Raw genomic sequence first — 16,519 nt, forward strand, 5'->3', positions numbered from 1 at the left:
ATATCAGATCTCCCTTAAAAAGAAGGTACAACAAAAAGAATCCTTACAAACTCCTGACTGCAATTGCTTGCAGCTGAAGGGGCAGGATCTTGACATTCTTCGGTGGGTCCATCCATCTTCTGCATGTTTCCAAACTGCACAGGATTCAGTTTGATGTCTGCAATAAGTATGAATAGCATTATTTTCAAAATGGTCATCCTAAAATTGTAGTTAGAGCAGGAGTAGATAGGGTACAGCTAACCCTACTGGTCCAGGGTGGCACAGGCCACATCCTTATTTTCTTTATGCCAGATAAGTTTGGCAGATGGATGTAGAAGCAAGAGCTTGAGCCCATGAGGTGACAGCCAGGTCAACTACTGGAAAGATATATTTTAAAAGTCCCCACCCCTACCCATTTACCTCAAGAAATCCCAGATTCTTGTCCCATACCTATGCATTAACAAATTCCAAGTTGTGATTAATCTAACAGCTATAGTTCCTACTAAGGTCAATGAGGTTAAAGTAAAAACACCCACATCTGTCTGCATCATCTTGTTGGCAATCCCAACCAAGATGCCTTCCTGGCCACATCAAACCAGAAGTTGCTCAAGATCCATGGTGAATTCCCTGCTGGATGGGCTGTTATCCTTTAGGACAGATGGGTTGGTGCATAAGACCAAAAACAGAATGTAGGTCTGCCCTCTTTCAAACTTCCATGAAGGAATCCTACCCACGTCTGCCTTGAAAGATCCTGCATCCCAGACTAGCACTATGTAGTGGCATAGGTCAGGGAGACAAGATATAGCCAGGCCAGAAACTTGGACGAAGATGTTCTCTGCTACATCATTACTCTCCTTGCTTGACACAAACTCAGGAAAGGGCCATAGCTCAGCGGTAGAGCAAGTGTTCTACATAGAGAAGGCCCCATGTTCAATTCCCGGTGTCTCCTGGTAGGACTAGAGGAGACCCATGTCTGAAACCTTAGAGAGCTGACACCAGCCAGCATAGACAGAGCTCAGCTAGATGGACCAGTGGTATAAGGCAGCTTCCTATGTTCGTATATTCGAAGTTGGGAGCCCCGTTCCCACATTGGGGGGAAAAAATACTCATGTTTTAAAGATGTAATAGACCATTTACAGAATTAGCTACAAAAAGACAGGGAAAACAAAGACTGCAATTTTTGCAAGAGATCACTTCAACAGACGAGCCTTGGTCCTTTTAAAATGCCACACAGCCTTTCACAAGTGTTTGCCAATATAAGCATTGCCGTCTTACAAATGAACTTTCAGAAGCAATAATAACAGAACTGCCTGTGTGTGTTGTTGTGTGTGTGTGGGGGGGGGGGTTGTATACTTACTGTTAGAAACAAATTCATTGAAAGTTGAGATTCCATTGAAGTCTCCACAAAGTCCACAAGTCTGATTAGCATATTTCTCATTCAGTTCAAGCTAAAACAAATGGGGGAAGCAAGAGATAAGTATAGTGAAATCACAGAGTGTTGAATATGATGAATAAAAATGAGAGCTGATGGCTGGTTTTGCATGAGTGGTGAACAACTGATGTATAGATGAACCCAATATTTACAAGCTGATTGAGCTTGTAAATATTTACTACCTGACTGAGCTAATTTTGAATGGCTCATTTTGATTACTCTCTATTCTTAGAACAGTTTCCCCTTCTTCCGTGAACCCTTCCCCACACCATCTTCCATGTTGGTCTGACAGGCTCCCCAACCCCCTGGAACAGATTTGAGTGGGGGCATGTGGGGCTGAAGAGAGAAGAGGGAAATGAAGGGGGGGAAGGAAGCACACTCCTCACTTCTGCCTGTAGGAGTGTCTGGTTAGTGCAATTCTGCCCCTTCAAGTTTTGATCCAAGCCACTGAATTAAGATATTAACATGATGAAACATAATGACCAGACCACCAAAGAAATGATCCAAGAGCTCAAGAGAGCAAAGGGATATACTGAATAATCATTCTGGTTCACAATATCAGGCATGACTTATGAAGTCACTCATGAGTAAACTGAAACAAAAACAAACCAACCCCTTTAAAAAAAAATCTCAAGAGTTATAGCTATCTTTACATTTCACTTTTAAAATAGTATGAATTTAAGTGCGGGCTTGTGCTTGTGCTTTTATCTTCTAAACTGTGCGGCTCAAGACCTTTCTCTAAAAGATATGCACTCAGGAATGCTGATTACATGAGAAAAGCGATTAATTTTTAGCAACAGTTTTCATCTTGTTTCCCCCCTCTTTACTAAGAAGGTAATCTTGCATTAGGTAATCTTCAATGCCGAATACAGGCAAATTTGTTTTTTCCTAATTTCAAAACGAAATGGAGGGCATCACATCTAAACTGCAAATACTTTTAATCACCACTTACTTGCTAACAAACACATGATAAATAGTGTCATGGTTGTTCGTTACAAAACAGCATATTGAGCATTCATATTCTCACCAGAAGGCCATCCTCTTGGTTCCACATGATCACCAAGCCTAGCTTGGAAACAATTTTCAGGTAACCTGAGACTGTCTCCATCAAGATTCCCAAGTGGCTGTAGGGCAGCTGGACGCTGGAGATAAAGCAAATTGCAACTGAAGGTGGCAAATAGAAAACCTCTCATTGACAAAAACCTAATTCATCTTTTTAAGAACATTCATGCCATCCCTTCAATATAAACAGACACATGGTTCAAGCATATGAAACTACCCCATTCTTATATGACTTGAAGACTGATGTGGCCCAGGTCTAACCCTGACTATTCTCATGCAAATATACTTTTCTCTTAACACTTTCACTTATAAATCAGCCTTATTCCAGCACTTTGGGTGCCTGATGATAGGATCGTTGCTCTCTGAAAACACTGGAGCCTGTGAACTACAGCTACAACCAATAAAAGCTGTGGCATTTATAACCCACCTTGGACTATGCATAGCTGTTTGCTCCTGTACCACACAGCCACTCTGTGTTGTTGGCTCCAATAGCATTAATAAGGTCGTTAGTAAAGTAACTGAACTTACTGTTCTGCATTGACAGTAATGGAGTGTGGCGTCAGTTCAATGGCTGCTCCATCAATTTTTATGATGATATGGCTGATAATGGCAGCATTCTCAACCACAGAGCGCCTTATTTGGATGTTGAAGTCTTCATAATCAGATTTGCAGTGGGAGGAAAAGACGTAGTTGCAGGTGCCAGGGAAATGGTAGATGTCCCCATCAAAGGTCTTGAAATGGAAGTTGCCCCATGTGCTACACACTCTCCCATTGTGAGCAGAGTTTCCGGCTGTGGATTCAAAATAATCTGTAAGGTTCTACCCAAATCCTTCGCTCACCCACCCACCCACCCACCCACCTATCCATTCATCCAAGAATCATCCTCAGTTTATCTTCAAAATCTACATTTCTATAAAATATGACCACATGATATTCTTTTATTTGCTCTTGATCTGTTGTTTGATCTTGAAGGGAAGCCCATGGGTTGTTTCCCTTTCCTTTGTTTCTCCCTAGTCCATTTCTAACCGATATGATACTAAGGTTCAGTTTTGCAATCTTCCTTTCTGGAATACAGCTGCTAAAGAACCTTTGAAGTAAATGGAATGGAACTTGAATCAGTGGGAGGAATCCAACTTCTTGCTAATGGAATAGTTCCGTCAAGGAAAGCATTTCAGCTTGCCATATGAAATAACCCCCCTCTCTTCCACCCCACCTCCCCAACCCCAATTTGGGCACTCTCCCAACTCGCCAGAGCCAATGGCGGTGGGGGAGGACACAGGGGAGATGGGGAAGAGGAGCGGGGGAAGAGCCCCATTGCACAAGTGGAAGTCCTTGCATAGGGCTGCCACTGATAGGACTCATTTGTTGAAGTTCACCCAGTGAGTGGAAGATTATTGTCTAAAACACAAGAATGTGGTTTGTGGTTCACTTACCTTTCACAGCCAGAGTTGTTCTCATGGGAGGGATGATGGTCACAGGAGGACTACGAGATGGTTTGACAAAAGCTGATGGAAATAAATATGATTACAGCTTGTACCAGCATTTTCATAGTGAAATAATAGAGAGATATCTCCAAATCCATTTGATGAATAAAGCTCTAATGCAACTTCCCCCCGCCTGGCGCTCTCTAGACCTTCTGAACTACAACTTCCACAATCTCTTACTGTTGGCCTTGATGGCTGGGGCAATGAGAGTTCAACTATGATTCTCAGCCCCCCCCTTTCTATTCTGGATAGTGTGGCTTTTAAATGCAAATTCTAGTGAGCTATTAAAGGATTCTAAGGTAGAGGCCGGGGGACGCGGGTGGCGCTGTGGGTAAAAGCCTCAACGCCTAGGGCTTGCCGATCGAAAGGTCGGCGGTTCGAATCCCCGCGGCGGGGTGCGCTCCCGCTGTTCGGTCCCAGCGCCTGCCCACCTAGCAGTTCGAAAGCACCCCCGGGTGCAAGTAGATAAATAGGTACCGCTTACCAGCGGGAAGGTAAACGGCGTTCCGTGTGCGGCTCTGGCTCGCCAGAGCAGCGATGTCACGCTGGCCACGTGACCCGGAAGTGTCCCCGGACAGCGCTGGCCCCCGGCCAATAAATGTGAGATGGGCGCACAAACCCCACAGTCTGTCAAGACTGGCCCGTTCGGGCAGGGGTACCTTTACCTTTTTAAGGTAGAGGCCAAGTGGCTGGTGATGAAATCCTGAGATTTGTCATACTGATAGCCCAATTCTGTGCATAGTTTACCTGAAAGTGATTCCCCAGTGAGTTTACTGAGATTTCTTCTCAAGTAAGTAGGCACAAAATTTCTGCTTAATTTTTTTTTCTTAACTAAGTGTTCAGATATGCACATGAGGAAAGTATTGGTGTGACACTGCCTACCACTTTCTGCAGAAATAAAATGTCAAAAGTGTTCTGTCAGAATTGGCACCAAATACAACTTGTCAAAATAACCAAAATGGTGCCAACTTTACTCATGTAATGAGGCTTTTCTCATGTGGAGCATACGGTAACTTGAATATGATACCAGCCTCTTCCAGGTAAAACTAGTCACATTGTAAATTAATTGCTTTCCCTTTGCTTTGTGAAAGGGCATCGCATACACTGTGAGCAACGTGAGAGGGATTAAATCCTTTCACTGTGTTTGGCTCAAACAAAATGTGATTATGTTTTATGGAATATCTTGTTTCTGAACTTGCATACAAAGAGATTTGCGCTGGATGTATCTAGGCATAACAAACAGCAGCATCCATAATAGCATGGTCTTGGTCTGGATTACGTGTAACATGAAGCCATCATATGTTGAATCAGAGTTGTTTGTTTGAATATTCAAAGCTGTAGTCAAACAGATTAAGCACGGTTTCTTTTCTGGTCACAAACTATGGCACACCATGGTTTGTTGTTGGCTTTTCAGCCATGGCTTATTTTAACAAAGGTTTGACATTTTGTCCAAACCCAGCAGCCTTGCTGCTTTACCTGGGTTCATTTGGCCATCCTGCCTGAGACAATTGCCAAGTTACAGAGGCAGGAGGCTAGAAACAAAACATACTTTGGGAAAATAAACCGTGGCTTGCTTACTTGTCTATAAGATGATATCTTGTGGTTTGTTAACCTAGCCATGGTTTAAAGAAACCATGGTTTAGCTGTGTGTGGAATTATAGCCGTTCTGTGTTGCTACACTGAAGTAGCAGTTCATTAAACCTGGTGTGAGAGGAAAGGATATCAGCATTTGAGGGTTTCCCACAGGCATCTGGGTGGCCACTGTGAGAAGAGGAAGCTGGACTAGATGGGCCATTGACCTGATCTGTAGGTTCACCTTGTCTTAGCCTCTTTTATCATTTCTGAAATCTCATTATGGGCTAGCCATGATTCAGGAATTACTTCCAGATATTCCTACATCAGTGCTTGCCCCTTTGCAGTAAAAACATAGATTCTGTTCAACACAAGGGCTATTGCAACATACAAGAAGACAGGAGGAAATAGCGGGTTTCCTCCCTTCCCACTAGAATTTACCAACACTTGTAGTTTATGTGGGACTGAGGTACCAGTCATATGCAGTTTTTTATGTAAGAATTTCTACAGTTTGAAACATAAAGCTTTCTACAGTTCCCCCAGAAAGTCCCTCTTTTCTGTGTTGTTGTCTGTTTGTTTTTGGTTTTTGTTTTTTTTTTGCAAAAATATAAAAGATAATGAGATGCAGAAAAGTTATATAAAAAAATTACTTAGTGCAAGACTTAGCCTGCCTTTAAAAGCAATACAAAACTAACTCCGTGTATCTTGGATGATTCAAAATGTGAATAGTCCTGATCTTTTATAGCTCCTACCATAAATAGAATACAGTATATGAAATGAATACCATAGTTTATTTTAAGAACCACTTTGGTTATCATTTGCATAACTTGTGTCAAAAAAATTTACCTAAGAATTCTTTAATTCTGTTTAACTGGGCAATATCCAAAGTTAGTCATACTCAGAGATGACTCATCAAAATAAATTGATGTAAGTAATTAAGTCCATAAATTTCAGAGGGTCTACTCTGACTTCGTTGGCTATTCCCCATAGTTTGTAGATTGCACAGAGTGTGAAACCCAATTAATGTTAGATTAAGGCAAAGCAAGAGATAATCACCTATTTCTCAGAACAGATAAATTTGTAAATTGCACAAAGTGATAAAAGCCAGTGTTCAACAGCACATTTAACTCTTCCATTGAATTTAAAGGCGCTTTGTATTGTTTTTAACACTCAATTGAAAGCCGCCCAGAGTGGCTGGGGAGACTCAGCCAGATGGGCGGGGTATAAATAATAAATTATTATTGTTATTATATTACAGTGTTTGACTTTGGCTGGGTCATGGGCTGTGTTCCTTTCTGAATCTCTTTAACTTTGGCTTCTCCCTGTCAGTTCTGTTCAAGCTGTCATTCTTACTTTAGCTAAAAGGGAGCCAGTTTTTAAGCATATTATGTAAAATGGACAATGTGCAATTTATTGTAGAAGCAAAGGTGATCTAGCCGGTGAGCCATGCAAACAGCTTTCTCTAATTATTCAAAAACACAATCTAACATTCTTAGGCATTTCCAAAATGATAAAATTACTATGCAGATATGCTGGACCTGTCCCAGTTGGGAGTGATGCAGTTTAGAACTTCTAAGCACAAAGGGATGTATTTAAATGTCCCACTATCATGGGTGTACCACATGGGTGTACACCCATGCTCACACGTAATATATTTGTGTGCTGCGCAAACACCTATGCAATACAAACATAGTTCTAGATTAGATACCTGCCTCGCATGAGGGTGTTTGCTTGCTCTTTGACTGATGGAAATTAGTATAATCTCAAGATAAACAAAACTTTATCCACTGTACACTATCTAAGAATCAAGCCTTAACACCCTACATGTTCCCAAAGATAACAAATCAATAGCTTGAGGAGCTCAGTTTTCATTTCCAGAGCAAAAAGGAACAGGTGCAACTCAGAGGGGTGTGCAAGCAATCACTTTGTGAGCTAAAGCAGAAAACCTTTAGCTTCAGTATTGCCTCATCTCTGCCTACTAAGAGGCTGGGATGCAAAACTATGTAGGAATTTAAAGCAGAGACCAAGAATATGGGAAAGGCGGAAATAATTATGGCTTGGCAATTGCAAGCATATCTGGCTAGCGCTGGAGTCCAAATGAAGTTAGAAACACCTACGGTCATCATGTGTCGGCTGCACAGATGGATAGTCGTAATTTGACTGCTGCTGCTGTTGATCATACTGCTGGTCTTCATACTGGGATTGCTGGTCTTCATACTGGGATTGCTCAACCTGGGTGTTGACTGTGGCAACAGTTAAAACAGTGAGAAAGGGACTGCAACAATTCTGCTAACTAGCAAAAGGCAATGGCACAGGATTTGACCAAACTTTAATTCATTTCTTCATTAAAAATATTTTTTCCTGGCCCATCAACTTAACAGCTAACAAGCAAAACTACATACAAAACATCATAGGTGGGGGAACTGGCATCAGCTCAAAATACAATTTTCAAATCATCAACCAGTCTCCTAAAGCCATTCCCTTACTCTATCAAAAGCCCAGCTAAACAAAGTTGTTTTTAGCATGCTGTCTGAAACCAAGAATGGAAGGGGCTATGTGAAATTCTCAGGAAAGGGCACTCTGAAGTCTAAGCATCAGTATTTTAAAAGACCTGTCCTTTGCTTCAAACCATGGAGGCATATTGTGCATGGGTGTCTCAGCACACAGGCAGGCTCACTTAAAAGTAGGCAGACCCACAGATTTGATCTCATGCTAGAAAAATGAATTTCAATAGAGACAAATGTCAGGTTCTACACTTAGGCAGGAAGAACCAGCTGCACAAATTTAAGATGGGGGACACCTAGCTTGCCAGTAGTACATGTGAAAAGGATCTAGGGGTTTTAGTGGACCACAAGCTTAGCATGAGTCAACAGTGTGATGCAGCAGTAAAAAAAAGAAAAGAAAAAGACCAATGCTATTCTAGGTTGCAGCAACACAAGTATAGTGTCCTGAACAAGAGAAGTAATAGTACTGCTCTGTTCCACCTTGGTCAGACCACACCTGGAGTCTTGTGTCCAGTTCTGGGCATCTCAATTTAAGGAGGATATTGGAAAGCTGAAAGCTATGCAGAGGAGGGCAACCAAGATTAGCAAGGGCCTGGAAACAAAGCCTGATGAGAAATGGTTGAGGGAATTGGGTATGTTTAGCTTGGGAATGAGCAGGCTGAGAGGAAGGATAATAGCCTTCTTCAAGTATCTAAAGGGCTGTCACATGGAATACATGGACCAAGCTTGTTTTCCCCTGCTCTGGAAAGTAGGACCTGAACCAGTGGCTTCAAGTTACAAGGAAGGAGATTCTGGCTAAACATCAGTAAGAACCTTCTGATAGTAAGAGCTATTCAACAGAGGAACAGACTCCCTCATGAAGTTGTGGATTCTTCTTCATTGGAGGCTTTTAAGCAGAGGTTGGATGGCCATCTGGCAGGGATGCTTTAATTGAGATTTCTGCATTGCAAGGGGTTGGACTAGATGACCCTCAGGGTCCCTTTCAAGTCTACAGGTCTATGATTCTACGATTATCTGTGGCTTTCCATTTGTAAAGTATCAGATGCTTTGAGCTGTTAGAGGAGTTCACTCCACTGGACAAAGCATGTGTTTTACCACTGAGCTCTGACCCTTCCCAGTAGAAGCAGAGTATCAAGGCAGCAGACCTTTCCCACTCTCCCCCTCACGCCACACAACTGATACTCTATTCAGATTTGTACTGCATGAACATGGAGGTTCCACTTAATTATTATGGTTAACAACCTGCCCTCCCTGACTGGTTTTCTGCTCTTCTTTCAAAGTCACCTAAGAGATGCCTTCATCTTGCAGCATCAAATTCCATAAATGTGTGTAAAGTGATGAAGGACTTTCTCTTATCTATCCTGAATCAAGTGCTAATCAGTTTCGTTGGGTAACTCCCTGTTCTGGCATGAGAGAGGGAGAAAATACCTCTTTGTGTCCACTTTCTCAACACAATCCATGCTTTTGTCAATCTCTAGAATTCACCCTTTACTTACCTTTCTTTTCTGAAGAAAAAAGCCCCCTTCTTTTCTGAGCTCACGTTTCCTGAGTGGGAAACTGCTCCAACCCATTAATCCCTTGAACTGACCTTGCCCAGTTATTGAGATAAGGTGGCCAGAACTGTGCAGAATTCATGTTCACCCACACTTCCCCTTGCCCCATGCCTAGAAAGCATGAGTCTCAGGAGTTTTCCACTTGCCAGACTGCTTTCCCTGGGAAAACCTGCTCTTTCCCACTGAAACAGAGCAATCATCAATTCATGGAAAATCCAGTTGACATTTGCTGTGATTCAGTTGTAAGGAGCGAGTTTCCCCGGAGGAAAGTGGTGGGACAAGATAAGTGTGGATAGGTCCTTCCAAATGCAACTACACCGCAGACTTATATAAAGACACTGGTATGGATCTTAGAGACTTAGTGGAGCAGACCCACTAAATGGGGCTTATATTGGTCCAGAGGAACTTTACCCCATTGATTTGAAAGAGAATAAAGCATCATTAACTTAGTCTGGATCTAACCCATTATGGCACATTGCCTATTCTATTTCCAATCCCTTTCATAACAAAACCCTAAGGGGAATTTTGCCCTTCAACTGCTGCAGCATCCTGAGTTGACATTTTAACTGAGCTTTGCATCTATCGTCACCCTAAGCCAGGTGATAACTTTGATAGGAGTTGGATTGGTCATTAGACCTTTGAAAATCCTGTGTGTAAATTGACAATTGATTGAACACCAAAACCTATTTGCACAATTTTTTGCCGCAGTGTAGCTTCTTGTTGTTGGTATGCAAAATCATACCAAAACATGAACCAGTTGAATCAGCCTTGGGTAGCTTCCTCTTCTGGACCACCCACCTTAACCCCTCCCCCCCCAAAAAACCCCAACAAACTTTCCCTTACTTGCATACAAATCATGTGCAATTCTCCCTGAAACAGCTGTCTTGAATTCTATGCTATTTCTTCAGTATAAATGGGCAGGAGATCTTAAATAAGGCAGATTTGTAATGATAGTGATGTAGTTCATTCCATGTAGCCTACACCAGCTGTCCTGTGGTGAAGTATTCACTGTATTTACTGATGCCCACATAGAAGATTGTAGCTGTAAGTGGAAACCATCCTGTTTCAATACACATTTGCAATTGAAGGGGAAGAGAGAGAAGTCATTAACTCAAGAACACTCTCTGTGGATGCACTGCTGAGGAAATAACTGGCTCTGGGCTTGGCTGGTTTAGTTTTCAAATAGCTATGTATTGTGCTATTTTCAGAACCTAGAGTTTGCATCCATTTTTGCTCTAGGCTCAGAAAGAAAATGTGAATGGAACTGGTTGACTCTTGAAATTGTTCTCTATCGAAGATGCTGATAGAAGCAAAGAAGCTTTCAAACCTGTGTTTCCCTTAAAAGTATTGTCTCATTTTCGCAGAGCATTTTAGTTCCATGGATCACAATGGTATGTCCCTTATTTCAGAATACTTTGATTCCATGGAAGGCCACAGAAAAATGCTCCACCGGCACAAAGTCCTATTCTGGTACCCCTTTCTGTATGGCTGATCGCAAACATAACTGGATTTAAACTGGAACTCAGTTCATCAAAGTCAGCAAGAGTTTTGCTACTGACTTCAAAAGGCTTAATGATGCAGTCATATGGTTTTACAAAGAATATATACAATTCTCTCTTTGCCTTATTAACCTGCCAGGTTTGCTCCTTTCGACAATCACATTTTACAAACCTCATTCGTACTAGTAAAAATCAATCAATCAGTGTCTGAGCATAAAAGATGAAACCAATTTTTAATGGCTTTTATACTGAGGCTGATCTACTTACTGATCATGGCCTATTGATCTACCAAACGACTGCCTCGGGGCACTGGGGCAGTGAATTTTATATCCCTGAAACCTGAGCATATTGTCTTTAGAATGGTGATAGGAAAATACAGGGCAAATATGTTTAAAGTCCTGATTAGATTTAATGAGGCAAAGCAAACAAAATCACTGTAAAGTCCTTCGGACCATGGAGAAAGCAGGCACTAGCTGATGCCCAGGGAATGAAGTTCTGTTAAAATTTCCTACCTTTTTGGCATGTTAAGGCGATCACTAGCATTGGTATCCATAGTGGTATCCTTGCCCCCCTGCCTGTCCCCATCTTGGCTGGGATTCGGCAACAGGTACCGAACGACAGGCTTCTGAGGAGGCACCTGTCTTTTGATGAGTCTTATATAGCAGGAGTGTGGACTTTGGCTCAGTTCCCAGATTGTTTCACAAGTTTCCTAAGAGGTGGGGCTTCAGAGATTTTTAGCAGGTGCATAGGTAAATAGATGATTTTATTTTTTTTACTCTGTCAGGGGCTGGCCAAGTGTATTTGCATCTGGGGAGGAGTGTTAATTTTAAGGGAATTTTTTTTTCCTGTGAAGGAACTCAGGAGGAACAAGCAGTGGAGAACATCCTTCCCTTGAGGCTAATTTTCATTAAAACATTTTTGGAAGACCTGTAAAACAAATGTAATTTTGGAATCCTTAGAGGAAAGTGGTTGACTTACAGTGTGCGTGTGTGTGTGTGTGTGTGTGAGAGAGAGAGAGAGAGAGAGAGAGAGAGAGAGAGAGAGAGAGAATTGTTCTAGGACATATCTCATGATTGTGGCTCGCATAATTTCAGAAGAGCTTTTGTGTTGATTGCTGTGTTTGCTGGGAATGGCATGATAACTCAAAATTACATGAAGATTAGCAGCCCGAAAATTATTTATTTATTTGCACAATTTTTGGACTACCCTTTCCATCTAGTCAGGAGTGAGTGCTAAAACTAACATTCATTGAAATAGATCATATTAAATAAAAATAAAAACAGAATAAAAATCAAAGCCAGGGCTGGCCCAGGACATTTTGCCGCTCCAGCCCAAACTGAAAATGCTGAATCTACCTCTTACTCCACAGCCACCATTATTCCAAGGGAATAAAAGGAGCCAGAGAAAAGCAGGTGGTAGGTGGGTGGGCAGTGGGTGAGTGGTAGTGGATGCATGGTGGCAGCACCCATCCCAGCTGTCTGGAACCTGCCACCCTGAAGTGATGGCCTCAACACACCTCATAGCCACACAGCCCTGATCAAACTGCTTCATAGCAATAGCCAGACAACATAGGCCATACTGAAAACCAGTAGAGATTAATGAATGGCATTGTCTTTTTAAAAGAAGTATTGAGTTTATGGTAAAACATTATTAGGGAAAATGCCCATTTCAAGCTCCTCAATTGCATATCTCAAGTATATGGGTGGGTACACATTTAGGAAGGCCTTTGCAAATGGAAGACGTGACAACTCCTCAATCCTTCATGTTTAAACATTCACATTTCCTCAGTTTGTGTGTTATTCTGCCCAGTAACCCCTGGCAGATCAGATCTTTGCTATTGCCAAACAGGTAGTATAACTTCCCATAAATATTTAGATATACTGTATATCTATCCATATGGTATACATAGAAATGAAAAGGGTCTCACCTCACCATTTCTTCCACATAAAATTTTATGAGCCTGTTTCCCACGTTGCACAGCAGAAATATTTTACCAGCTCTGTAGCTTTACAGGAATTTATTTTAAGAAGGTACCATTGTATTCAGAACAATGTAAATGCTAGACAGTAAGCATTTTTGTAAGCAGGCCAGTGGTTTTATTTAAAGAACTATTACCTCTACCTGCTAGGCTCTTCGATACATGGCATCTCTTGTTGCACAAAAATGAGCGTTTAATTCAACAGATCTAGCCCTGTAAGTCATGTTCTTGCTGAAGGGGATTTGTTTAGGCTTGGCAAATTTGTTTGAGCTGGGAGAGGGTGGTGAGACCTTTACAAGGTGACAGAGAATGTAATGTTTCCCTTGTACACCAATCGACAGTATAATAAATTTGCACTGTACATAAGAATAGCTCAGCAGAGACCATCAATCACCTTTTACTTCATGAATCAAAACTCTGGGAAAAACCTATTGGCTAGATTAGGGTTACAAGAGATATTAGACAGAAAGAATGAAGCCCAAACAAATGTGGACCATGTCACAAATTACTCAATAAATTGGATTGTCAACAAGACTCCAAATTACTGGAAGGAAGTGGATTATAATAGCAGAACAACCCAACCAAATACTTCCATATGAACAGTGCTACTCATTTCTGAGCTGTCTTTCACTTTAACTTAAGCATTTGTGTCTGTCAGCTAGAGACATTCCAGCCAGACAGGCTGATATGCATTCTATACTCTTAGTTACAGAATTTATGGATGTGAGCTCATTTACCTCAGAATCCAGTGGTAAAGCTTGGACTGAACCACTTCAGGCTGTGCAGGCAGAACTAACAGATTAGCACATAACAACTGAGAACTCTCTGATAGTCAAAATGAAAATTGGGCAGAATCCTTTACATGCTACCTATTCTGCTAATATATACTGGCAGTCTATGAGCAGAGATGTGTGCAAAAACCAACCATATTAGAATAAATAACACTAATTAAATACATCTGCATTTTTTAGTTGCATAATTTAATTTGCTGTGAAGGCAAATTATGCCATCAGTAGATTTCTTAAATATTTGTACTGATTTCAGTCAAGGTTGAGTAACATCCTTCAGGCACAGTACAGTGTACACCCATGTGAAAGGTGCCATTAAAAAGACCTGTTTCCATGGGCAGTCTGATTCTGGGATTTGGTTCATATGGCAACATCGGAAGCAGAAATATGAACCAAGGGCAACTAAAGTGTGGCTTTGTTGCTGGTAAATGCCTGTCCCGCCATCCATTATGTTATAGAATCTGCTTCTATGGTTTCTGTGGCCCATAACAACCCAAAGAATGCCACACATAGGGATGGGATCGGGCATTCTCTGCACAGTGGCATAAGAACCTCACCTGGAGTACTGTGTCCAGTTCTGGGCACCACAGTTCAAGAAGGACACTGACAAACTGGAACGTGTCCAGAGGAGGGCAACCAAAATGGTCAAAGGCCTGGAAACGATGCCTTATGAGGAACAGCTAAGGGAGCTGAGCATGTTTAGCCTGGAGAAGAGGAGGTTAAGGGGTGATATGATAGCCATGTTCAAATATATAAAAGGATGTCATATAGAGGAGGGAGAAAGGTTGTTTTCTGCTGCTCCAGAGAAGCGGACATGGAGCAATGGATCCAAATTACAAGAAAGAAGATTCCACCTAAACATTAGGAAGAACTTCCTGACAGTAAGAGCTGTTCGACAGTGGAATTTGCTGCCAAGGAGTGTGGTGGAGTCTCCTACTTTGGAGGTCTTTAAGCAGAGGCTTGACAACCATATGTCAGGAGTGCTCTGATGGTGTTTCCTGCTTGGCAGGGGGTTGGACTCGATGGCCCTTGTGGTCTCTTCCAACACTATGATTCTATGATTCTATGAACCATTGAGCATGAAGAGTCAGGTTCTGCTGGCAGTATTCCATAATCTTTGATGGATTCAGCCCGCAGCCCATGGCGGAAACTTGCATTGACAAGTTAATTTGTAATTAAATCAACGGCAACTTTAGACTGGCTAAATGTAAGCCATTCTTAAAACAGATGCACAAAAATAACTCAGGTGGAAGATGTTTCCATAGTGCTTGCAAATGATTCCGATAATGACTTCACTCTCACTTCCTGCTTCCCCATACTTTTTACTTCAACTCAACACATCTCTGACCTCCTCAGTTGCTGAAATGCAAACAGGAAACCAGTTGATTGAAGGATTTTAAATATAACAGGCTGCTCAAGGCATCTCCCATTAATGTTTGTGAGGGAGGAATAAATGTCAAGGCTGGCAATGGGGAAGATGCTACAAGAAACAAGGCACTCAATAGTGCTGAGCATTTTGGTCAGCAGAAAGCACTGTTGAAGCACGTGAACGTAAGCAGGTACCCACTTGGCATTAATAAGGATCAGGCAGACTCAGCAAAGGTGAAGTTTATTGCCAGGCAATAAGGACCCAGTTTGGAATCTCTTCCAAAAGGAACTGGGACCCCGATTGACAGAAATCCAGAGGTCTTTATACCTGAGCAGATCACAGCAAATCATAGATCATGAGACAACCATGAGGCAGTCACGATATTGCCAGCGAAAATTAGCCAATTAGCAAGCTTCTTGCCATGCTTCCAGCTCCTGGTCAAGCACTGGTCAAGCACGGAGATCTAGTTCTGCTTTCCGTTGCTTGCAGTGACGCTCTGTCTAACCTCTCCCCTAGTTATGACAGGACAGGGAGTTTTGGAGATTTTGTGGTTTAGCTCTTCCGTTCCAGTGGACTAATTTAGCCTGTATCTGAGGGGATTTTGCACCAGTATCTCTGATTCACGTCTTCCCCTTGTCCAGGGTACACGGATGTTTGTAGGGGAAAGGTCGGCTCCTAATTTTGCTGTTTCAAGCAGTATGCAGTTAGCTAAGGCACAGCTTCCCTTTGATTCAAAATGGATTATACAATACTGTAAGCCCTGATTATGTGTGAGCATATATGAATATATTGATTACTGATAACTGACTATATGAATAGCATAAGGGTAGCCCTTCTTCCTTGCCTCACTGGGGCTCTGAGCAAGACTAACCAAGCGTCCATTGTTCGTTTTGTGGCCATTGTTGTTGTTTGCTAAAAAGAAATAATATGAATAAACCAAGCACAACATGAACAAGAATCCAAAAACAACCAGAAAGTATCATCCACATATACGCTGTCTATTGAAGTTAGGCAGGCCTCAACATTATACACATTTCATCAGATGCTAAAAACTCCTGTCTCTGTTCCCTAGAAGAATGGGTTGACTCACAGATTTCTTTGGGGGAACTGTGTTTAATTTGCATTATTTGTTCCGTTTGTATTGTTTTATATTGATACCATATTTGCTCAAGTTTAGTGGTCTAAACCACTAAAGAACGGCAAGTCCAGTCCTTAGGAGTCTGCATAGACCTGAGGCCAACGGATACAAGCCAGTGGTTTCACACAATGAACGTAAATATTAGCAGAGCATCAGCTAAC

The 16,519-nt window shown here is 41.8% G+C and overlaps 1 protein-coding gene across 2 annotated transcripts in view; it reads right to left on the minus strand.

Annotated features, from left to right (window-relative positions):
• LOC309540490 (mucin-5AC-like) overlaps positions 1-11,701 on the minus strand; it is a 60,852-nt gene extending 49,151 nt beyond the window's left edge. For both annotated transcript variants that reach the window (XM_082237391.1, XM_082237390.1), the window contains exons 1-7: positions 11,598-11,701; positions 7,647-7,772; positions 3,907-3,978; positions 3,002-3,263; positions 2,439-2,553; positions 1,337-1,427; positions 48-157 (exon numbers count right to left, since the gene is read on the minus strand). In XM_082237391.1, the coding sequence (XP_082093517.1) occupies positions 48-157; positions 1,337-1,427; positions 2,439-2,553; positions 3,002-3,263; positions 3,907-3,978; positions 7,647-7,772; positions 11,598-11,670 (849 nt within the window). In that variant the 5' untranslated portion in view covers positions 11,671-11,701. The remainder of the gene's footprint in view (positions 1-47; positions 158-1,336; positions 1,428-2,438; positions 2,554-3,001; positions 3,264-3,906; positions 3,979-7,646; positions 7,773-11,597) is intronic.
• Between the last annotated feature and the right edge of the window lie 4,818 nt (positions 11,702-16,519).

Source organism: Podarcis vaucheri (genome assembly GCF_965113315.1).
Source record: "Podarcis vaucheri genome assembly, chromosome: 1".
Taxonomy (NCBI): domain Eukaryota; kingdom Metazoa; phylum Chordata; class Lepidosauria; order Squamata; family Lacertidae; genus Podarcis; species Podarcis vaucheri.